Here is a 24,059-nt window from a genome sequence, read left to right on the forward strand (position 1 = left end):
TTTTTCCCTCTCTGGCCTAACATATGCTGTCTTGTGAGCTGAGTGGTAGTGTAAATACAGGTCCAGTGAAAGCTTAAGCTGGTAAAAACCGTTGTTAAATAGAGTTTGGGTGCTTTTGGGTTTTTTCCTCCACTAAATCAGCTAAATGTGTAACTACAAAAGCCACTGGAAATAGTGGTCAGTGTAAGGTTTTCTCCTTAAAAAGGAGCTGGTACATTTTACCTCAAATAGCACCTGGAGTTCAGTTTGGTGGATTCTCTGGGTGTGGGGACAGGGCTGGGCAGGGGCTGCCAGGCCACTTCCCAGCCCTGTTTTACACAGGGTCCAGTGGCTCCTGCTGCAAAGCAAATGCAGCTGCACTGATTCCTGAACTCCCTGCACAAACTGGAGCTTGGCAGCTGCAGCAGCTGATCCTGGCCATTGCTGCCCCACATCCAGGAGTGGCTCTGCAGCAGCTCAGTGCCTCCATTCCCCTTTTCCCCAGCAATGCTGAAGGCCCGGGAGGGCTGAGGGATTAATGCTGAGTTAACAGAACTGTTACTGAATTCTGGCTTCGGTAAAAATGTCACTTCTGTTGGTGTGGCGAAGGCAGTTTGATTGTGAAATCTGGTGCCAGTGTTATCAAGTCTTTTGTATTAACTCTGCAGTTAAACCAAGAATTCAGTGTGCACTCAAGTGGCTGCTGAGTACCAGCATGGACAACCCTGAGCATGAGCTGTCGCTGACTCGGGTCCTTGTAAATCACTGGGGGTTGGAGTGAGACACTGAGCAGTGTCTGTAAATACAGAGATGTGGGGTTTATTTTAGAACAGTTTGGTTGCAATGGAAGGCAGGTGTGTAACAGGTTTGGTTACTGTCAACAGCAATATAAAAGCATAAAAATAATACTTTAAAATGTGTAAGAAAACAAGGCAAGAGCAGAAAGGTTTGTAATCACCACCCATGGAGCAGTGGTGGTCAGTGTCCTGCTCCACCAGGGGTGAAAATGATAAGCAAAAGGTGTTCAGAGCCCTGGGCAGGAGCTGCTGGCAGCTGGGCCATCCCTGGGGGTGACACCAGGATCTGCTCCCTGCTGGGAGGGAGCAGCAGGAACCTTCCCCTGGGGTTCAAACAGCTGGAACTGGCACCAGAGCAGTGACTGCAGGATTATCCACCCAGCTGCTGTTGGCATTTCTGGGGCAGGAGCTGCTCCCCTCTGCCCCTGCCAGCTGTACCCTCTCTTCTGCCTTGGAAATTCAACTTTCCCATCATGATTCCTGCACACTCAGGTCTGGCCTGGGCACTGTCTGCAACAATTCCCAGTTTCTTGGTAAAACTGGCCCAGCAAAGGTCTTAAGGCCAATCAGTGTAATTGCTCAGCATTAATTACAAAGGAGAAGGCAAATCATCCCTTAGAGGGATGTCAGACACTAAGATGAATGTTTCAAAGGCACCCAAACACATTTCCTACCCCAGAATACTTCCCCTGCCCTCACCCTCCCCTTGAAGCTCATTTCCATCTGCTCCTGCACATAAATTTTCTTTTTCCAGAAAGAAATATTGGCAGGAGCGCACACACACAAAAAATAATCAATGGAGAGGATGTTTTTTACCTGAAACAAGACATTCCTGATTTACTTTGCCCCAAGAAGCCATGAGGAAGAGTCTGAAATTAAAATAACTTGGTTTTCAAAGCTACCCAAGGAGTTAGCATGTCTGAGTTCTTCACTCAGCACCTTTTGTTTAACTGGGTATCCAGTGCTGGATAAAATTAACCTACTTGCCAAAAATACTTAATTTTTTCAAGAGACACATGATCTGGTTTAAAACTCATGGATAATGATTTCCTTTGGGAAATCAGAGTTAAAGTAAAAGCAGCTTACCTCTTCTGGGGGTATTTTCTTCCATGTTTTAAGCTTATTATAATGAATTGAAAATTAGAGATAAATAATGTTTAGACAGAGTTGCAGCCCAAACACCCATAATAATATTAAAAGTCATGCAGAAGTATATGGAGCAGTCTCCATAGATTTATCCACCTATTCCTGTCCTCCATGGAGTTCAGCAAACACAAAAACCTCACCTGCACCTCAGTAAATGAGAAAGAAGAGCAGAAGTGGTTCAGGGGAAGAGCCTGAGGCACATCAGGGTGGGTGTCCAGAGCAGCTGCTGCTGGAAGGTCATTGCAGCAGAGAAAACCTGTCTTGTCACGTGGGAATGGAAATGTAGAGGTGTTTTTATCAAGTGTGTTTTTACTTGCACTGCTGTTATTTATCAGTTACCTTTTTAAAAATGATTCAGAATGTCATTCCTTGAGTTTTCCAAATGCAGATGTCCCACTCAGAACTGTGGCTGGCTACATTAAAATGATGACATTGAATCTTACAACCTAAAATTTAATTTATTTTATTAAAATAAGATAATCAGAGGAACCTTGGCTTACAATAAATGCATTTTTTTTTCCTCAGGAGCAATAAAAACAAAATTAAAACCCAAATCAACAAGAAAAACTGTATATGCTCAGTTTCCTCTTGCTAGTGCATCTCTTGGACGACAGCTTCCTCTGCAGGAGGCGGGAACATCCCTCACCAGCCTTTTCCAGCCCCCAGCCCAGCATTCCTCACTCACTCACCCCTGCCTGGGCTGCAGGAACAGGTCCATAGTACCAAAGGCAGCTGGGAGGCTTTTCCAGATGACCAAAGCAGGACTGGCTCACCTCCTTCTCTGAGCAGGACAATTCACAACAGATTCCATCCTTTTTTGCAAGAGTTTTTCTTCTATGTGCAAAACTATTGCAAAACTATTTTTTTTTTTGTGTTGAATTAGCATTTGAACTTATTTCATTGGCTTGGTGAAGCTCTTAGGCAGGAGCTGATTTCCAGAGTTATTTCCTCTTCCCACTCCAGGCACAAACTGCCCGGGGTGAGGTGGCACTTGGCATGGGGCAGTCAGAGCACCAGAACATCACCTGTCCTCAGAGCCAAAAACCCAGCCACAACCACTGCCAAACAAACGGCCATCGCTTCTGGGAAGGGGAAAGTAAGGCTCAAGTGCATCTATTAAAAAAATAATAATAGATCTCTTGATTTGTAGTCTGTTACCTCTCCCAGAACAAGAGATGGTAGCAAAGGCAATGAGGAGCCGTGTCCCTGCAGGCTGAGAACTGCACGAAGCCGCAGCAGCTTCTTTGTCCAAGTGGGACCGGGAGGATCCTGCGGGAGGAGCCTGGACACCGTGGGAGGCGTGGGAAGCACAGCTGGGAGCTCCTCCTGCCGCTCCGGGCCGGGAGCAGGGCAGGAGCAGCTGAGGACACAGCTCAGAACACGGGCAGCCGGGTGGAGGTCAGCGTGCACGAGTTGATGTCCTCGGTGTGGGCGGCGCGGTGCAGGGACGGCTCCGAGGCGCTGCGGTTGATTTTGGGTAGAGAGTGCTGCAACAGCTCGATGGAGGACAGGATCTGGGGGGGAACAGCAGCTTAGAGAGGCCTGTGGGACAGCAGCTCCCTGTGCTTCCACTGAAACACTTTCATTCCATTCTTATCCAAGCTTTAGGTTTTATTTCAGTGTTCCGTGGGGCACTGCAAATCCAACCCTGCCCAGTTTATTCCACACCCAAGCCCTTCACACACCTCTGCCTTTTCAAGAGTCTACTTTGGGAACAAAGAAACGGAGCTGTGCTCAGTGCAGGAAATGGCAGCAAGGAGTGGCACAAGCTCCATTACCCCTGGAAAACTGGGACTGTCCCCATATCCATGAAATCTGTATCCTGTGCTGTTCCCAGCTGCCTTCGTTTAACTGCACTCATTTTTGTGGGGTCTGCCCACCACTGTCAGTGCTCTGAGGGCCTCAGGGAGTTTCACAGGCTGCAAGGTGTTTGTCATCGCTTCACAGACATTAAGATCAATTAATAAGCATCTATTAGGATCAATTAATAAGCATTTAAACCATTCTCCAGTAAAGGGAAGGAACTGCATCTTCTGCCTGACATCTAAAAAGGACTTTCTAAACAATGCTTGACAGCAACAGCAAGAAGTTACTTTTCCAGAACTGCTGACAATTAATTAATTACTCATATTTAATGAGTGTAATAAAGTACCTGCCCCATACCCATAGTAACAGGAAAAGGTAAAGCATCCCTTGTAAAAACACCAGAAATGGTTACATGAATTTACATTCCCAGTGGATTTTGCTTGTTCAGAGCTGTGGGCAAGGAAAGGAGGATTGGCCTCTCATTTCCCTCAACCCAGCTCTAAAATGAAATGGGTACCCAGAGACAGATTCTGTTGTTATTGTGTGAGGCTGGGGTTTGGCTTCTCTCTACACAGGTGAGGTGCTGGAAGCCTGCTCTGGTGTTAGCCTGAGCCTGCACATGCTGCAGGCTGTGTTTCATCAACTTCACACAAATCACAAGTCCAACCAAAACTGCCCAAAGAGCTGCACTGTGAATAAGGACAACGACAGGACACGGGCTGCACTTCTATGAACCCAAATCTCTATCTGAGCAGATTCTTGTGTGTGCTGATGGCTCTTTATAAATCCCCAGGACACCCCACTCACCTGTGGGAACAGAGGTCGTTCTTCCCTCACTTTCTTCAAACAATCTGCTACGAGCCTCTTCATGGCCTTGGGGCAGTTCTTGTACAGCTTGCTGAGGTCTGGGGAAGCATAGCCCCGGCCAACCATGAAAATGATCTGTACAACAACAACCAACAGCACAAAAGGCAGTTACACAAGGGCCTCACACTGCTGGGCAGCTTTAGTGCCCCCCAAGGGGATGAAACCCAGTCCCAACAGAGCGCTGCAGGCCTGGCTGGGAAACAGCTCAGTAAAAACTAAATAAATATTCAAAGGACAGTTTAGTAAAGACTAAAAAATATTCAATATTCAAAGGTTGGTCTGCAGTTACTGGGTTTTTGGGTTTTTTTTTTCCTTAGTAAAAAGCACCAAATCCCATCTTCCTGATGTACCAGCAGCACATCTAACACCAAAAGGGGAATTTCCCATAACTGCAAATGTATAAACCAATATTTTACTGAGTAGCAAAAGCTGTAACCTGGGAATAAATTAACAGGACACTTCAAGGAATTTTTTTTTTCCTTTGAGTACCTGCACTGTCAATACTGAGGTGAACATTCAGCTACACATTTACTGCTGAAACAAAGCAGGTTGTCAACACCCCTTCAGCTGGTTTGCATTTGTATTTATCCTGCATTTCTGCATGGCCAGAAATAACCCAGAGTTTATTTCTAACCCTAACCAGAGGCTTCCTCACCTGATCTCTGTTGTTGATGTGGGAGTAGGGCAGCTCTCCTGTCATCAGCTCATATAACACTATTCCATAGGAGTAGACATCTGACTGGAAGCTGAAGGGGTTGCTGTCCTGCATCCGGATCACCTCGGGGGCCTGGCAGGGGAAAAATCAAAGTATGAACAAAAGCAGAATGCACAAGTGGTGGGAAAGGATTTGGGAAGCAGAGACAGTGAGCTCAGCTAGAAATAAGTGAGTAAAGTAGCCCCAAATCTTTGATGAGTTTACCTAAGGCTCAGGCAGGGCTACTCCACATCTTATTCAAAATATCAGGACAGTTCCGAGCACACACACAAATCAGTGCTTTAACTGAACAAGCATTTTGGCATTAGGAAAAATATTATTATTTGGATTTGCAATGTTTTTTGACTCCTGTTACACCTTACACAGAACTGAGCCTGAGTTTCACCATCAGGTCTTAAACTGATATCAAGGTTAAAGGGGAAAAACACAAACTCGACTCTCTTGTAAATTGATACCAAAACATGGACAGGGAATGAGAAAACCAAACACAAAACAGCACATATTGAAGATCAGGGAAGAAATGCAGGAATATTTTAACATATTTACAAAATTATGAAGCTTCTTACAATAAACCACATCAGATGATTGAACAGAATAAGGTGTGAACCATCCAAAGAACTCTCCTATTGGCTAAGACTTGTTTTTCCCCCTCAGAATTACTCAGCAGAGCACTGAAGTACAACAGCATAAAAACCACAATAAGGGATCACAGGAACAACCTCCCCTCCCTATGACAGCTCAGCAAAGATGGGCTGTAAATGACTAAATAAACACATTTTTTCTAAAAATGTGCAATGAGCAAATATGCAGGATTTCTTTCCCCCCACAAAGGTCTGTTTCACGTACACAAATACAAAAGATACCATTGGACAAATTAGTTTTAAATTCTTTTATAGAAAGTTTTCAAAAGCTTGGCTTTTTGTACAATTTTTTTTCAAGAAAAGAACATTTCTGCTTCTGGAACTTTGTTTCAGGTGATTTTACAGAGCACAAACCAGTCTTAGCCAAGCACCTTGATATTTTTAATACACACTTCCAGCTATCCTGGCAGCCCTAAGTATTTAAAATAACTCACAAACCACAATGGAGAACCCATGGGAGCCTGGTGTCTGCTTAGCACGATTTTAACTTATCCTAGAGCTGGAATAAAAGGTTACACAGCACTGACAGACTTGAATGTTGCAGACAGTGTTCAAGGGACAGATGCACGAGAGTATTTCAAAGCAGGGAATGTTTGGCTCACCATCCACAGGATGGAGCCCGTGGGCTGCTCCACCTGCTGGGATCCACTCCACCTGGATTTGACAGTTGCCAGACCAAAATCTCCTATTTTCACTGTGAGGCCTTCATGAAGAAATATATCTGTGGTTTTGTTAAAGAAACTGCAAAAACTTCAGTCAACAGTTCTGTGTTTTCTGACCTGATTAGTCAAGTGCTGCTTGTTTTATTGAAAGCTGCTTGGAGCTGCATGTGAAACCAAGGAAAAGGGATTTGATGGCAGCCATGCCTAAATGAACATTGAACACTAAACCAGAGCAGATGTTCCAGCATTATTTGTAGATTTATCTTTATGGTGAGCTAGGACAGAAATCAGCAGTTCATTGGCTGCAGCTCCTTAAGTAACTGAGAAAGGAAAACAGCACAGAGGCCTCCAACACAGGAAAAAAAAACCCACCAATTACAAGGAGATGAAATGTATCAAAATAAAACCAATTTCCATCAAGTTCTCTCTGGCAGATCTCCTGGTATTTAACTATGATTTTAACTGGAAATATATCCACATATTTATAATTATCTCCTTCATGGATCTATTATTGATACCAGCACCTTCTTTGCTGGGGTTATTTTAAGAAGATATCATTTAATGATTTCACTTGGGTAGGTTTTAAGTTCAGAAAGATAATTCAGAAATATAAACATGACTGAATCCTCATTTCTGTGTCAGGAGCAGAGCTAATTTATTCCACAAAAATTATCATCATTACAAGGAATCACAGATTTCTGGCCTCCTATACACTAAAATCACTGGGGTTTTTGGTTGGTTGGGGTTTTTTTTTAGTTTAACTGGAAATGGAATCCACTGACATTCTGGAACTACTGAACTTGGCAGATTTTTATTTTTTTTTAATGACATTTGCCCAAACATCCTGTCCACATCTGACTGAAGGAAGCCCCAGTTCCTGCTAGTAGCTCCATGGATGTTCTGGTAATTCCAAAATTTAGCATTTCAAAGGTGAAAGACATCAGCTCACAATATTTTCACTCCAGATGCATTACTAAATAGATATTTTTGCACGAAATATAATGGTAAAAGGCTGCCTTCTCTTGAGTTTAAAGTAAGATTTTTGGCTTCATTTCTGCCAGTCACATGGGGAGTTTAAATATATTAAAAATACACAAGAAACAGAAACAGATCCATGTGTGCACACAGCTCTCATCAATGAGGAGAGCATCATTTGGGTACCAGAGCACTGAATAAACCCTATTTAAATAAAATAAGAGACTTCTAGAGCACAACTGCTGCACATCTTTATCCCAAGTGTGGTAAACAAGCACAGATGTTCTGTGGAAATCCTTGCTAGCTCACCAATAGGGATTGCCCATTAGTAGTTATATATAAGATTATATTTAAAATAGCTATTGCAACCCCCACAGAATGAAGAATAAATCCCTCCCCCTCCCAGCAGAAAATCCAGATTCAGGAAGGATACTATTGGATTTCATATCTCTGTGGATGATGTTCTTTGCATGCAAATAGCTGTGAAGGGAAAAGCAGAAGAGCCATTAGCAGGGCTGCTCACACAGAACATTTTCATTCCCCACAGACAGTTTATTCAGTTTATTGCACACACCTCTGCCTTTCCAAGAGTCTACTTTGGGAACAAAGAAACGGAGCTGTACTCAGTGCAGGAAATGGCAGGAAGGAGTGGCACAAGCTCCATTACCCCTGGAAAACTGGGACTGTCCCCATATCCATGAAATCTGTATCCTGTGCTGTTCCCAGCTGCCCTCCTTGAACTGTGTCCACTTTTGTGGTGTTTGACTGCAAACCTGGGCCCTGATCTACAGAATGAACAAGCTCTGGCATCTGCTCCTGGGCTCCCAACACCAGACCAAGGGCTGAAAGCAGAGAGCTGGGGCCTGGAGCCACTGGAAATGCTCCCAAAAACATGTGGAACAGAGGAGGCACCCCTCATGTCACAGGGAGTCGGTCAGTGTGTCAAACACTGCAGTGGGACAGCAACACAGAGAGGAAAAGGCCCTTCCCTCTGTATTTACAACAGGATTTCATCTGCTGCACCACAGCAAGACCTCAAGCAGATAAAGCTAGACTAAAAATATATCCATATATACTATATCTAAAAGCAGATAACCTAGAGAAAATAGAAGTGATAAAGACACGAGCTAAGGCAAGAATCCACAGGAAAAAATAACGAGATCAAAGCCACATCAAAAAGAACTAAATCAGTATAAAAAGAACTAAGTCAAATCAATTAAAAAAACCCCTAAATCTGTATAAAAGTAACTAAATCAAATCAGTATAAAAGAACTAAATCAGTATAAAAATAACTAAATCAAATCAATTGCAAATAACTAAATCGGTATAAAAAGAACTAAATCAAATCAATTAAAAAATAACTAAATCAAAATAAAAAGAACTAAACCAAATCAATAAAAAAGAACTAAATCAGTATAAAAGTAACTCGATGAAGGCCAAGCAGAGCCCACAGTGCAGAGGGAAGAGGCAATGCCATTGCAGCCCTGTGTGTCAGGGCAGGGAGGGAAGGAGCACACTCACTCCATGCCCTGCGCGGTCTGGCGGGCGATGTCGATGAGCTGGAACATCTGGAACTTGGTCTCCTGCACGTGCAGATGTTTGTAGAGGCTGCTGCCCTCACACCACTGGGTGACAATGGCCAGGTTGTCCTTGGTCATGTAGCCCATGAAGAGCAGGATGTTCACGTGCCGGGTCTTCCTAAGGGAGGAGCACCAAGAGGAATCAGCAGCCGCGTCCAAAAAACCTTTTGAGTTTTTCAAAAGGCACTCCTGGCTGAGTGGATTGCAGCTTTGGAACCCTAGGTCGATGTGTGAGTGAAGTCTGGGCTTACAAATCATTAAAATATAACCACAGATGCCTTTTTTTAAAAAAAATCAGCCTTTTGTTTTGTTTTGTTTTTATTTACAATACTCCCTCTTTTAGTTATTTAAAATCAACGTTTAAGGAAAGGATGGCTGAAAATCCAAATGGTTTGGCATCAGTAAACAACAGTCACACTTTCAAGATATTAGAAGACCTTGGAATGATAGAAATTGTTCTGGAAGCTGGGAGAAGTGCCAGCTTTAGGTAGAAGACTGAAGCCCAAGAGGAAACCAAAGGATAACTATGAACCCTAAAGAAATGGTTTTTATGTATCTACTCGGTTCTTTTTCAGGAGTAACATCACTGACACTTCACTAGACACTAAAAACCTCAGGATTTGAAAAGCAGAAAACAGTTACACTGAATAGTGTTATGTGCTTAAGGAAAAAAAAATACGCTGCAATTTGAAGAGGAAATTCAAGTGTTGACTGGTGATGGAATTAGGGCAGAATTTATTAATCCTCACCTTTTACTGCCCTGTGTGGCCTGAACAATGTGAGTATTGAGAGTCCACAAAAATACTCTGAATTATGACTCTCTTTTTTTTTATTCTTCTCTGGAAATCTGCTTTTTGTGCTATCACACACAGAACATTGGGCCAGAAGGCTCCAAGGAGGGCTGGGATATCAGGATTTAGCAGGGCAACACCAGCTCACCTCAGGACAGCCACTTCATTCCTAAAAGCCTGGAACTGTTCTGGGGTTGGGTCTACAACCTTTAGGATCTTCACTGCTACATCCCCTGGAAATAAAAAAAATCAAATTATCACCAAAGTTACGGAAAATGCAGCTTTCCCTCCCTCTTCAAAATAACATTAATAAACAATGTAATTAAAATTCCTCATTTGTGCACAGCACACCTCTACTAATTTGTCCAAATAAATCTTGATCTTAATTTTTTATTAATATTTAGTTTATTAATTGTATTAATAATTATCATTTATATTAAATTAATATCAATGTTGAGTTGATAATAATTTATTATTAATTAATATTAACTTATTTCTCCTCTTCATTTCTGTGCCCCATTCCATTTCCATAATGAAAACCAGAAACTGTTCATTACTTTTAGTGTAACCATAATGCCTCCCTTGCTGCTGACAGTACTTGGGCTTTGAGACACGCACATATTTGCTCATTAGAAATAGAGGGCTGCGGGTAAGTTTCCAGTTTCAGCTTTTTTTCTGACAATACTGCTGTTTAAAGGAGGGCTTGGAGTGGTTTCTGTGTGTTTCTTTTCAAAATCACAAGCCATGACTTTGGAAACAAATTCTGCAGCTCTGCGGGGTGACTGTTTTCAAGATACTCCCACTACCTACAGATCAATCTCTCACATTCAGCATTTTTCCACTGAAAAAACTCCACAGTTTATGCTGATTTCCTTTCCATCCCACCTTGACATGAAGCATGCTAATTAAACCACAAAGGTTTTAAGAGAAGGTAAATATAATTTATCAGCAGGCTGTGGAATTTCCCAGCTAATAGAAAACAAACCCTTTCAGAAAGCAAACTGCTGTGGGAATGGAGAGATCAGTGGAGTGAAAATGGAAATGCACTTGTGAAATTCAGCTTTTGGTGTCTGTGCTTTGCTTTAATTCCAGTGCTGCTCCTAACATAGCAGTTCCTGCTTCTGCCTGGTGCCTTTGGAGGCAGATGAGCATCCAGCACCCCTAAATCCATTTTCCCTTTGGTGCAGGATGTGCACCAGCACCCATAAATCCTTTTTCCCTGGTTGTGTCCCCCCAGATTGACTCACCATGCCACTTGCCCTTGTAAACTGTCCCAAAAGAGCCTGAGCCTATCCTGGTGGAGAGCATCACTTCACTGGCTTCTATTTCCCAGTAATAACTGGAGTCTCTCTGGCCACGAGGCCTCTGAAATAACAATTCACAGGGATTTCATTTGTAATCACTTTTTAATTTTTATACACACACAAAAAAAGGTAAGTAACTTCACACAAGTTAAAGATGACTTGAAACCTAAAAAGGTTTCTCCTGCAGTTTGGATTTTTGTTTTTCTCCTCAGTTTGGGAGGGTTTTTTAGCAAAACAACCCAAACAACAAATCACCACATTTTCTTGGATGTCTTGAACTGTTTATCATGGAGGTCTGCTCTAGAAAAGTAAACCCTAATCTGAGATCCCAAAAGGAATATATGCTTTATGATCAATTATTTAAAAACAGCTGAAATATTTAAGAAAGTGGTTTCTTCAAAAGCACAATGCTAAAATTTTGGAACTCTTACATATTTAAATGGAATAAGCCAAACAGATTGAGAGCAAAATTCTCAAATGTCGAAGTGAGCAAAAACTCTGAATCCCATTAAGCAGCTGTATTTCCATGGTGAAAGCTTAGAAGCCTTCAAAAATGTCAAGATATTATCCATTATGATTCTAACTCTTCTTTCTTTCCCCTCATCCCTAAGTTTAAATCAAAGCTTTGAGGGAAAAGTTGCATTTTGTAAAATCTGTTTTGCCCTGAGACATTTCCCCAATGAAAATGAAGGCATTAGCAATATCCACTTCCTGTGGAAACAACACAGTTCAAATAGTGCTAATAAAGCCAATTTTTAAATACATTAAAACTGATTCAAAAAAATGCCATCTCTAAAGATTTAAAAGGTTGGACCTGCACTGAAAATGTCACACCACTGCCTGAAATTCATTTGCCACCCAGAACACTTTCTTCTGAGTGTTTATAACCCAAGGCAATCGTGCCATCATTCCCAAATTAATTACAATTCAATTAAATTGCTCCTGTATACACAGTGCAGAGCAATCCAAGGTTACCTGCACCTTTTAGTGCAGAAATTTATTCCAAATTTACACCACCCCTCCCAGCATAGTTTAACTATTTTTTAAATTAAAACCAATATGACCATACTTACAATTTTGTTTTTTTCTTGTGTGTTAGATCCAGGGGCTCTCTCTCTTTGGGCTGGGACTGGGGTTTTAGGCTGAGACCAGCCAGTTGGGCTCATATTGTTAGGACTTCCAGACAGAGCAGAGGGTGAGGCTTTAAGAAAGAAATACAAGAAAACAGTTTATGAACAAGAAAAACAACCAAATCAAATCATATCAGAAAATGTTTTAATTTTGAAACAGTACCTGATTCACTATGGCTTCGAATTGCATCCTGCAAGAGAGAAGGTGGATAATAAAGTTAATAAAGGTAAGAGAGCACAGCAAGGACCAAGCAGGGCTGGTGTGGAAATTGCTGGGCTACTTTTGGTCAAGTGCAATAATACATCACTGGCCAACAGCTCCAGGATTGGGGATTTGCTCATCACACCAATCCTGCAGGAAACCCATGCAACTGGTGAATTCTTACAAAACAGGGAGGAGATTCACAGCATATTGAAAGGACTGCTACCAAAAAGGAAAGAGAAAACAAAAGGACACAAAACAAGAAGAACCAGCAGCAATGCTGTCTGCATTCCTCCTGCACTTCATGCTCATGTTCCAGGTGTGGACAGAGCTCCTGGGGTGGCCTCTGAGCCCAGGGGACAACTCCCCAACAGCTTTTGGGATAAAGGAGGGCTTTTGAAACCCCCCTCCCCCCCAAATATTCCAACTCCATATTCATTTTGAAATAAAACTCTACATACTACTTCAAGCCCCCAAAAAAGTCACATCAAGTGCCCCTACACAAACCCCTCTCCTTTTCCAAGCACATTCCCACAGGGAATTTGGCATTTTGAGCAGTGTTTCCCCACAGGTCACCAGGACAGTGCCACAAGTGTCACCTCATGCCACGGGCACAACACAACTCTACAGCCATGCACAAGAGAGAACTAAGCTCTGACAAAACAGCACTGCACAGCTTTTCTCACCTGCCATTTGTATTATCCCAAAGTACAAACAGGAAAGGGAAAATATCCAGGGACTGTGTAAGTACAAAGCAAGAACATGCACTACAGAGAGGTTAAACACTGTCAAAGTCAACAGAAGTCAATTCAAACTAACTGATTAGTAGAATAATAAAGGTAAGATTTCATAGGAGGACAGAACAAGCCCACATTCCACTCCACAGTTTTAAATTAGGATTATCCTCAGCCAAGATTCAGTTATGAATGACACTGTTTTAGCTCATTAGTTGCATTCACCCAGGCTGGACTAAATAAAGCATTCTTGCAGATTCCAACTGCTCCACACCTGAGTGGATTAAAATCTGCATGAACAACCAGTGAACTCTTCAATTTATTACTTTGGCTCATTTTAAGGATGATAAAAACCTTTCAGAACCTGAATCACAAGTGATTGGTTCTGTACACCAGCCTGAGAATGTAACTGCTTTCAAGGAAGCTGGCAAAGGATAACCAAAGAATTTAAATTGTTTCTCATGCTTATCTATATGGAGTTCTTACTTTGAAAAAGTATTTCTGAGCTTCAATCCTGATGTGAGTATTTGCTTATTTGCTTCTAAATTCAACAGCAAACAAACCAAACCCCCTGTTCTTTAGAGCTGCCCTTACAACACAAATAACACCATCCCCAGGGCTGGAGTCTGTCAACTTTACTTTGATGGGAAATAAAAACAGTACAACTTGTTCTTAATCTCAGGGCTTTGGATGGGTACAGTCAATAAAAATCATTTCCAGAGGGGAAAAGCCACACAATGGATGTGTTTTGAGAAGGTTTTGCTTTAAAGGCTGTGTGACCCAATGCATTTTAATCCAAGCCTATTCAAATTCAGAGGAGGATGAAATCAGCCAGCTCAACTAAACATGAAGCTCTTTATCAATTTGCCTCTTCCAATAAACAGCCTCAATATTTGAGTATAAACATGCTGGGAAGATTCTCATCACATCAGCTCCAGATTAAACACTTCACGTGGACACTGCCATGGCTCACAAGTTACAGCAATCCTGTTAATCACAAGAAAACAAAAGGCACCAAGGAAATACCTACTCTTCCCCTCAAACAAAAGCGTCTGCACCAGGAGCTGGGAGAAGCATTCAGGCTGTTATTCTAGGCCAACACAGTAAGAGATAAAAGAAAAGAACAGAGGAAGTATAAAAAAGTATTTTTAAAAATTAAATGTTAGGCTAAATGAAAGAAAAAAATAACCTAATTTGCTTGATAAATGATAATTAGGGCAGTAAAATTTTTAAGTCATTATTGCTGCACAAATCCAGAGGTTCACTAGGATCAATCCTTGGGTAAACCTGTTTTTTATGATGGTATTTCTCCTGACATACTAGAAAGTCTCTGCTACTTTCTTTTTCCATTGCTTTGGGGCCTGTTAAAAGCCTTCAGGATGCAACAACTATTTTTATGATAATGTGAAGAGCCAGAATAGAAAGTATTTCTGTCTTTACTGCTCTGCATAAAGACAGCAATGTCTCTTTAAAGACTCATCATTCTACCAAGATCAGTAATTCAGATCTCCTTGTGTGCCTCACTGTGGTTTGTGCCATGGAAGATGGTCAGCCAGGCCTCTGAGGCAGCAAAAAGGGCTGGGAGACAAAGAAACCTAAAGAGAACAAAAGGGAGGACACCATTCCCCATAAACCCAGCTGACACAAAGCCTCTGACCAAAAATGCCTCCTGGGGCTGCAGGGCACTTTGGTTCTGTTGCCAAGGCCCAGAGGAATTCTCTAATTCCCCTCAGAGCATCTTCACATTTCACAGAAACCCATAAATCAGCAGCTGAAGATGCAGGTGAACTCAGCAAAGGCTTTTGCTTGGCCTCCTGAGTCTTTAAACTACTCCAAAGGCAAAAGCAACAAACAGTGCTTGCTCTCCCTTCCAAGTCCTGCAGCTCAGCACTTGCTTCTGCCAGCCATTCCTGCATGGGTTAAGGCTGTCACAAAACAAATGAAAGAAAACCAACCACTTTAGGCCTGAATTCCAAGAGCTGTCCCTCACTGCCAGTCTAAGATAGGAAAACACAAGAAAAATGTGCCTGAAGGCAAGAACAGCAGAAATAGTCTCAGACAGAGCTGGCTTCAGCCCACAGGCCCAGAACTGTCATGAATTCCCTACAGGGGCACACAGATCACCAGGAAGCTCTGAGCTCAGCATTCCAAGTCCAAGAACTATACCCAGACTTAGGGCACCTTTAGTCTGATTTCAAATTAACACCAGCAACCCCCTACAAACCTAGACTTTTAAATTCAGAAGAACATTTTTAAACATGTCTAAAAAGCATTTCTTCACAAAACTTAAGCCTATCTGTGAAGCTCCACCCCATCTTTAGACCCCCCTAGAATTTACCAATTACTCCAGCAAAGATGATAGACTTTTAGCTTTAGACTTCCAGCCAATAGCAATAATTTATTATTAACTTATGCAAATGTGTCTCCTAAACTGCTCACCACTCAGCCAACTGAGGCAAACAGTGAGCAAATGAGAGAGAGGCAGGAAGGATGAGCAGCCTGTGCCTGGGCAGTGGCAGCTCCAGCTGAGCTCTGTGCCCCCAGCATAGTTACCTCGATGATCCGGCTGTCCACGGGCATCGTGGTGCTGACCATGTGCACGTTTGGGGTGGAGGTGGAGCGCTGTCTTTGGGACAGAGAGCCCTCAGAGGAAGGGTTGGATGGGTTGAAAGTGAAGGCATGAGGTGTAGAATACCTGTGCTGGGAGCTGAGAAGGAAAGAGAGACAAAAGGAGAGTTATGGTTATTTTTTTTTTTCCCCTCCGGCAGGTGAAAAACACTGTTGAATGCAACCTGTCCAAAAGCAATACACACACAATTCCAAGCAGAGAAAAAGCTGGGATTTACACATCAACTAAACTATTGGGTCAGCTGAACCATTCCCAGTTTAATTTAAGAAATAAATTTGCAACACTTGAAGATCTTGTCAGCTCACGTGTTCAGTTAGTGTGTTTAGCTGAGGTCTGGTTTTGCTGTTAGAAATGTCGCCACAGTTCACCTCAATCCCCATCAAATCACATCTAATAACACTGACAAAATACTGGCTCAGAGAGATGAATTCAGGGCTGTGAAATTAAACAAACTGCTCATTTCAAGCCTGTTAAATGCACAGCTTAAGAGCTAAGCCCTGAATCTGTAAAGCTTTGCAAGACTGTTCAATGGTTTGCACAGAACAGCCAGCAAGGAAGTCATGAAACCCAACACCAGTTCAAAGGAGGCCAAGACTAAAATGCAGCTCAACAAAGAGTTATAAATCACAGCTAAGGCCACTCAGACCATAAGGATCCTCCCCAAACACAACTGTATCTTAATGGAAATAGGCCAGCCTTCACAAGACCCTTCAAAACATCTATAAAGGTAGTAAGTCACTGTTCAACAACCCTGGAAATAAGAGTAAAATGGCAAAGATCAATTCCTGACGCAGTTCCCATGAAAATAAAGAAATAAATACATAGAACCATTTACAAGTCAGCTACGTGCTCTGTGCCTCATTCATGACCAGATTTTTCAAATGGGTGCAGAAAAAACAAAAGCTGGCCTGCTCTCTTCAGCCTCTAGAATTTCAAGGGAAAGAATACAGGCACATGTTAGTGTCAGGGGACAGGCCCCTTGGAAAGGGACATAAGTTTCATTTCAGCACTTAAAACTACAGGAATGTTCTCTCTAGGTATCAGAATTTTCTTGAAGAGGAGTGTATTTTCAATTCCCACTGTTCTCTCTTTAAATTCCTTTCTGTCGTCGTCGTATCAGAGCATTCATTTAGTTATGGATGTGAATCATCCACCATGAGACACGAACCCTCAATGCACACTACCTGATCAGATAAAATATAATTAATTCACAAAAAATTCCAAAAGGGAGCCTTGGATTTTTTTAGGCAGGAAAACAAAGGTCTCCAAAAAGCCTTTAATACTCTACCTTAAAATTTTAAGGCTAAAAATCGAGAATATGAAATCTCAAATCAATGCTTTGGTGGATCTAAGAACAAGAAAGAATCATCTGTGATGAAGTGGTGTTGCTGCCTTGCACATTCATCCCAACCTTCTATCAGCTTGCTCTGCCTTGGAGGAGCTGGGGGGTCTTTAGTTTGGATTGATTGTTTTGAAAGAAGCGTATTTCCCAAAAGAGAAATGACAGGAAATACAAGCTTACCTAACAGGTATCCGGGAGACAGACTCCCGCATCCGTCTCATTGTCAAGGGAGGTAGTGCAGGGACACCACTGTCACTGATATTTGAATTTGGGAACAATCTGAAATATCAACAAAAACAATTACAACTTCAACTGCTACACTACCTCCTGTACAATGCTCTTGAAAGCTGAAGTTTTAAAGGGCTGTTTCATTGCAGCATGATTAACTTCATGAATACATTCCTATCTTTACATCGTGTTTCTCCTCTGGGTACAACTAAAACCTCTGCCTTCAGACTCCCAAAGAAAAGTTCCACATGTTCTTTTGAAATTTGAGAGACAAAATCTTTTTATATCAGACTTCAGATTTTCCTGAAAGGGACCTTGACATAATTAAGTTCTATTAAAGCCAGGCAGCACCAAGTGGCACAAGTCATCCTGACTCTCTTGAGAAAATGCAGAACTACATGATCAAGTTTACTTATAAAAAGAATACAACTGCTGAGACACAAAAAAAACAATTACAGCTTTCACACTTTTGCATTAAAGGACTTCTAACATATTAATTTTCAGCATTTTTAACTGGTATTAGGAAATGATTATCCTCCATGTGTTTTCTCACCGTTCACCATTTTCAGCAGTGTCAGAAGTGGAGGTGTAGAACAGGTGAACACTTATGTTTCTAACAGCTAAAATCCAACTGAATCATGGCCTGGTTTATCCCTAACCTGTGTTATGTGAGAGGAATTGCTGTCCCCCTGTTCAAACAGAGGGCACTGGAGCAACTGCCTGCTCATCCAAGGTGTTTGTTTGCTTGTCCCAGAATATTAAAATCCAGAGCAAGAACAAAATGCAGCTGATGCGCACGGCCTTCTCCCTTGGGAACAGACACTCATTGCTGGCTGTTTCACGAGATCAATCCACAATCCTGCACACACTGATCACAGGGACTGCCTTCCCAACAACCCAAAAGCACCTCTGTGATCAGAGCTACAAGCCCAGTGTCACCCAGAAGTGCTGGTGCCATGAGAAAGGAGCAGTCCTTACAAGAGCTGCCTGATGTTGCTCCAGTCCACACACATGGTTGGCACCTTGGTGCTGCAGTGCTCGTGGAATTTGTAGCCACATGTCTGACAGCGGAAGCCATTGAGCAGGAACTTCTGGCAGATGTCACAGAAGGCAAGCTTCAAAAATGTCTTCCGAGCCTGGAGAACACAGCAAGTGATTAATCCAAGCTAATTACCTCGTCATTAACTGAGATTTGGATCTTCAGAGCTCGACAGAAAGAAGTAACCATGTGAAAATGCTACCAGAGCCCCCAGGTTGCCACTGAACTTAAAAAACCACACTCAAATATTCCAGCATGGATTTCCAGTTGGGTTGGAAACCTGGAAAGTTCAGAAACACTGAAGGTTTTATTTACAAAAAAAATCCCAAACAAGTTTAAAAAAGGACGAGTGTTCCATCAAATGCAAAAGCAATTTTTTTGCTCAGCAAGGTGATAGAGCCATGTGAACCAAGAGCTGAGGGTTTTTCTTTGTTCTTAGCAGCACCAAAGAGGTGAAAGAGGATCAGAGTGAAGGCTCACTTTGTATTTTTTATTAGTCAAAACTCTTGGTGTTTACGACTAAACAATATCCCTTGCATGAGAAATAAATGCCTTAGAAATCAAAATAATCTAAGGAATTTCTGCTTTTTTATATAGTAGCCTAAATTGTTTTTATAAAAGATTCTGAAGTATGAAAAAAATACCAAATTGAACCAAGGGGTTTCTTCCCCCAGAACCTACTGGAGAGGAAGGCTCCAACTTTCAGCTTCTTCCAGATCTGGACAAAAATATTCATCTTCTGCTGACCAACTGCAGATTGTGCTTTCTGTAGTTTTTTTTAATGTAATGTAGAAGTAAAGTGGCTTTCAGGTTTTGTAAATCAATTCTAACCTTTCTAATGGATGTAAATGACAATGCTTTAGGATTTAGGATTGCCACATTGTATTTCTAGAACAAAACAAGAAAAAAGCTAAAATATGGGAACAGAGTTCCTTCCCAAGAAGAAGACAATAATGCAAGATGAAACTCTTGGAGTTGGGCATTATCTCTTTGTAAATTAAAAAAAAAAAAAAATTTAAAAATTAAAAAACCCACAAAGCACAAAATCACCTTCTACTTATTTGTTTTGTATGGAATAAATAATTCATTTTTGAGAAAGAACTACAAAGCAAAGTATTTCATTCCCTGTCATATTACAAGGCAGCATTACCTCACAAAATAATGTCATGACCTGAAGAAAAAACAGCACCCTGAATATCCAGTACAAATAATAAATATTGGACCATCAGTCCAATAAAGCTGCTGAACTTCTTCAGTCTTTTTTTTAACTGTTGAGCCAGAGACTGAAAATACAAACTTTCTCCCTTTTCTGGACTGTAAAGACATGGGTATCTCACCACAACAGTTACAGACATAGGTATTGATATAAAATAAAAACAGCAATCAGACCTGTGACAAATATTCATAATGTGACCTTTGACACCTGGGGAGCACCAGTCCAATGAATACAATTCTGGCATTTCCCTGCAAACTGATACTTAAAGAATATAATTTGTGTGGAACAGTGGTGAAAGAATCAACCACAACTTCTGAAAATTCCTATGTCCAGAAAGTCAAAAGCTGTCTAATGCACAGAACACTCTTTGGCCAAATCTGTGCTTCAGTTGATAAAATTCCCACCAGAACAGAGAGCAGGAAAAGCTTACAAAATTGTGTGTGGTGAGTGGGACATGGTCAAGGAAATCCACTCGCAGCTCTTCTCCAATCAGGGAGGCAGCATCTGTGTTCCAATCCAGACGCACTTTCTTTCTGAAAGAGAAAACAGACAACAAAATCACTTTGGAGGTAAGTCTGGCCTCAGCAACGATTATGTTTCGTGAGTTTTCTTAAGTAAACTGAAAACGAATAGGCAAACAAGCATGGCTAACCTCTTACAAGTGAGCTAGATGGATCTCAGGGTCTTTCATTCAAAAAAATCAGAAGCAACTTGGAATACATTGCAAGTCACCGCTTCTTCTGCTTGTTTTTAACATGTTATTTATTTATCAATCAGATATTTGACAAAAAGCACCTGGAAGCTTTAATGGAGCACAGAAACACCCATATAAATATAACAGAAATTGTGAGTGACAGACTCAATGACACAAAAGCCATTATCAGGCGCTTGGGCACTGACCCCAGAATGGCCTCAGCTGCTCAGAGATGTAACCCCACAAATGCCTGAGGTACAGGGAGCTTTAAGCCCAAGCCTTAGGAGGTGTGAAGTGCATTAACTCCATGAGATACTTTCACTCCCTAAGCTTGTAAAACAATCATTTGGTATTTAATAATTTAACAAAAAAAAAAAAAAAAAAAGAATATCTGAAGGGAGACTGAAATCCAAACACTGGGAAGCTGTAGAGGAATGCAGAGCCTTAACACTGAGCACACAGATGAGGGAAGTGGAGTAACAATCACTGACACTGAATTTACAAAGGAAGCACAGAAATGCACCTCAGACATGAAGGAAGGCACCACTTCATCTAGAGCATGGCAAAACCCTCACTAAGGGGCTGCAAGCACTTGAGTGAACCCTTCCATTTGAAATATTTTCAATGCTCAGCTTTAAAACAAAAATGAAATTGCCAATACACAGAGTTAACACTGAGTTACCCTGGAAGAGGGCAAAAAAAACAACACAAAATGTTCACAACCAAACTGCTTTTAAAAGAAATTAGCCAGAAGGGAAGAAAACAAGACTGCTGCTATTCCAAATGCAACATTTTTACACTCTCTAGGAGGAAGTTTCACTCTTACCCTTTTGGTTCAGCAAGAAGTCGAAAAACTGCACAGCATTCTGGCTGCAGACCTCTGACCTTCAGTGCCTTCATCAGACAGTCATGCAAGGTCATCCCATTCCGCACATTCACCTGGGACCGACGGGAAAACAAACAACAAACCATTTAGGCAGCTGACTGCACACCTCCTCTAAGGTTTCCAAGAGTTTTCTTTAGAAAGTCCAGGAAAACGGCACTAAGTGCACTTGTGTGCACTCCTGCAAAGGATGTTCTGAGGTCATTTTGTAACTTTTCATTTTCTGACAATGACTGAGTTTCATAGAAACAGGATTTCACACAAGTAGGCAGCCCACAGAAGAAACAGAAATGCAGGCAAATGGAGTTACCTCAAGTACAGAAAAAGGCTTAACTTAGATTTCAGGGAACTTTGGGTAATGCTATTATTAGGTACACCCAGATTCAAGAAATTGAACAGAAGTGTTCCCTCAAAAAGTTTCACTTTGGCTTTAACCCCCACACTTCATTCTGAGCATCCAAGAGAGGAAAATGACAGAACTGTCATGCAAGCATCACTGTTTAGGCCAGCCAACAATGACAAAAAACACGGAATATGCTCATGTGCATTAGAAAATTCACAGCATTGAGGCAGAGCAGTAACAGCTTCTCAAAATACAGATACAGCTCACATTTAAAATAAAACGTATCCTCTAAAACCAAGCAGCTGCTGCCCATCATGTCACCCCAGCAAGGCCCATTTCTCATTCCTGCAGCGTCAGCAGTGGGAGAGGACAGTATTTCTGAGCCCAGGGCAGCACAGACTCACCACGGTGCGCTGCTTGTTGGGCAGGAAGACACGGATGGTGTTGCTGGTTTTGGATGTGTCGGAGATTTTGCCGTCGTCGGAGGCGCGGCGCTGGTAACCAAACTGCTGCACGATGGTGGGGGAGATACAGTTGGGGCCGTCAAACACAGAGTCCTTGAGGCCAAACCCATTGCTGATGGTCTTCCAAGCTCCCTGGATGTGCTCCATTGATGCAGCCTGAGGAGAGAGTCAGGGAAATGGTCATGTCCTTCACTCTTGCTGACACACCCAAGCCTCAGCCTTTTCTGGAAGCTCCTGCAGCATCCCTGCCTTGTGCTGTGATCAACCTACACGTGCAGGGTCCAGCTCACCCACAGCTGCACCATCCATCTGACTCCTGAAGGCTCTGGGCTTTCCACACACCAACAGAGCACAATGGATGTGTAACCGCTCCCACTGCACCTCAGGGCCACAGGAGCACTTCAACATCAAGTTAATTAATCTACATAATTAGTGTCTGAGGGCCTTTCAGAAAGGCGGCCAGATTATAGAATCAGAGAATATCCAGGACTGGAAGGGAGTCATGTGGATCATCAGAGACACCCCAAAACCCACCCTGGGCATCCCTGGAGCTCTGGCAGCCTCGGGGCTGTGCCCATTCCCTGGGGGAGCCTGGGCAGTGCCAGCACCCTCTGGGGTAAAAACCTTTCCCTGACATCCAACATGACCTTCCCTGGTCACAAGAGTGAAGAGTTCTGTAGAAGGCCAGCACAACAGTCCTGTAAACCAGATGTGCCACACAAGCATAAGCCCAGACTGCTGAGAAAGGAGAATCAACAAGAATTACAATAGAAAGAATTAACTAAGGAATCTATTTTTATCACTGATTTTGAGGCTTTGGTTATTTGGGGTTTTTTTAATACTGTCACAATTTACATGGTGTGAAATAGGAAAACAAATTCACAACCCTCACTGCCACTGTGCTCAGTTATATTTCAGCATAAATAAAGCCTGGGAGACCTGGGATTGTTCAGCCTGGGAAGGAGAAGGTTCCAGGGTGACCCAACTGAAACCCTCCAGCGCCTGAAGGGAGCCAACAAGAAAGATGGAGAGGGATAATTTACAATTAACAGGACACAAGGAATGGCTTCAAACTGACAGGGAGTAGGTTTAGATGGGATATTGGGAACAAATTCTTTCCTGTGATGGTGGTGAGCCCCTGGCCTGGATCCCTGGAAGTGCCCCAGGCTGGACAGGGCTTGGAGCAGCCCGGGACAGTGGGAGGTGTCCCTGCCCATGGCAGGGGTGGCACTGGGTGAGCTGTGACATCCCTTTCAACCCAAATCATTCTACGATTTTACAAACATATTCCAGTGCAAGGACACCAACAAACCCCTGCACATGTTTCTGCATATGCAGGGACAAAGATAAAGGTATCACTGGATTCTTTACCCAGTTATCCCAACTGCAATGCAGCCTGAACTCCAAATTATACTCAAATATCTTATTCAAAATTAGGCAAAACCAAAGGCTGTACTGAAATCAAACAACTTATTCAGATCACCCAACACTCCATGACTGAACACACCTGTCAGCAGCTGCTTAAGTCTTATTTCATGGGTGGTCCTGCACCTCCTTTGCTGCCAATTATTTGAACTCTCGAATACATTTCCTCATGTTTATGTCAGAGAAAAGCCAACAGTGTTTGTTTCAGTTGAAAAGTTAAAACAATGGAATTCTTGGATAAAAAAATCTCCACTAATGTCAAGTGTCCATTCTGGGGTGCCCAGAAGGGTAAGCTGAATTTCAGAGTGCTTTCCTTCACAGCACAGCACTGAAAAGCCACAGCAGATTTGCAACTTGGGCCCAGACCTAAACCCAGGTCTGAGCAGCAACCAGAAAGGAAATGTGACAAGCAAGTTCCAGAGAAAGGTTTGGTTTAGGTGAAGTCATTATCACCACATGCACAGCCC

At 42.3% G+C, this 24,059-nt stretch overlaps 1 protein-coding gene across 4 annotated transcripts in view; it reads right to left on the minus strand.

Moving 5' to 3' along the window:
• Nucleotides 1–2,365: 2,365 nt before the first annotated feature.
• The window catches only part of RAF1 (Raf-1 proto-oncogene, serine/threonine kinase), a 37,541-nt gene continuing 15,847 nt past the window's right edge, over nt 2,366–24,059 (minus strand). The window contains exons 3-19 of one of the 4 annotated variants that reach the window (XM_066326947.1): nt 22,108–22,323; nt 21,304–21,416; nt 20,214–20,316; nt 18,507–18,664; nt 17,481–17,579; nt 15,883–16,036; nt 14,360–14,419; nt 12,557–12,584; nt 12,337–12,464; nt 11,207–11,324; nt 10,108–10,192; nt 9,110–9,286; nt 8,022–8,068; nt 6,554–6,672; nt 5,251–5,382; nt 4,536–4,670; nt 2,366–3,436 (exon numbers count right to left, since the gene is read on the minus strand). In XM_066326947.1, the coding sequence (XP_066183044.1) occupies nt 3,296–3,436; nt 4,536–4,670; nt 5,251–5,382; nt 6,554–6,672; nt 8,022–8,068; nt 9,110–9,286; nt 10,108–10,192; nt 11,207–11,324; nt 12,337–12,464; nt 12,557–12,584; nt 14,360–14,419; nt 15,883–16,036; nt 17,481–17,579; nt 18,507–18,664; nt 20,214–20,316; nt 21,304–21,416; nt 22,108–22,314 (2,004 nt within the window). In that variant the 5' untranslated portion in view covers nt 22,315–22,323 and the 3' untranslated portion in view covers nt 2,366–3,295. The remainder of the gene's footprint in view (nt 3,437–4,535; nt 4,671–5,250; nt 5,383–6,553; nt 6,673–8,021; nt 8,069–9,109; nt 9,287–10,107; nt 10,193–11,206; nt 11,325–12,336; nt 12,465–12,556; nt 12,585–14,359; nt 14,420–15,882; nt 16,037–17,480; nt 17,580–18,506; nt 18,665–20,213; nt 20,317–21,303; nt 21,417–22,107; nt 22,324–24,059) is intronic. The other 3 variants (XM_066326949.1, XM_066326948.1, XM_066326950.1) reach the window with 3 other exon arrangements.

This window comes from Sylvia atricapilla, chromosome 11 (genome assembly GCF_009819655.1).
Source record: "Sylvia atricapilla isolate bSylAtr1 chromosome 11, bSylAtr1.pri, whole genome shotgun sequence".
In the NCBI taxonomy this organism is placed as follows: domain Eukaryota; kingdom Metazoa; phylum Chordata; class Aves; order Passeriformes; family Sylviidae; genus Sylvia; species Sylvia atricapilla.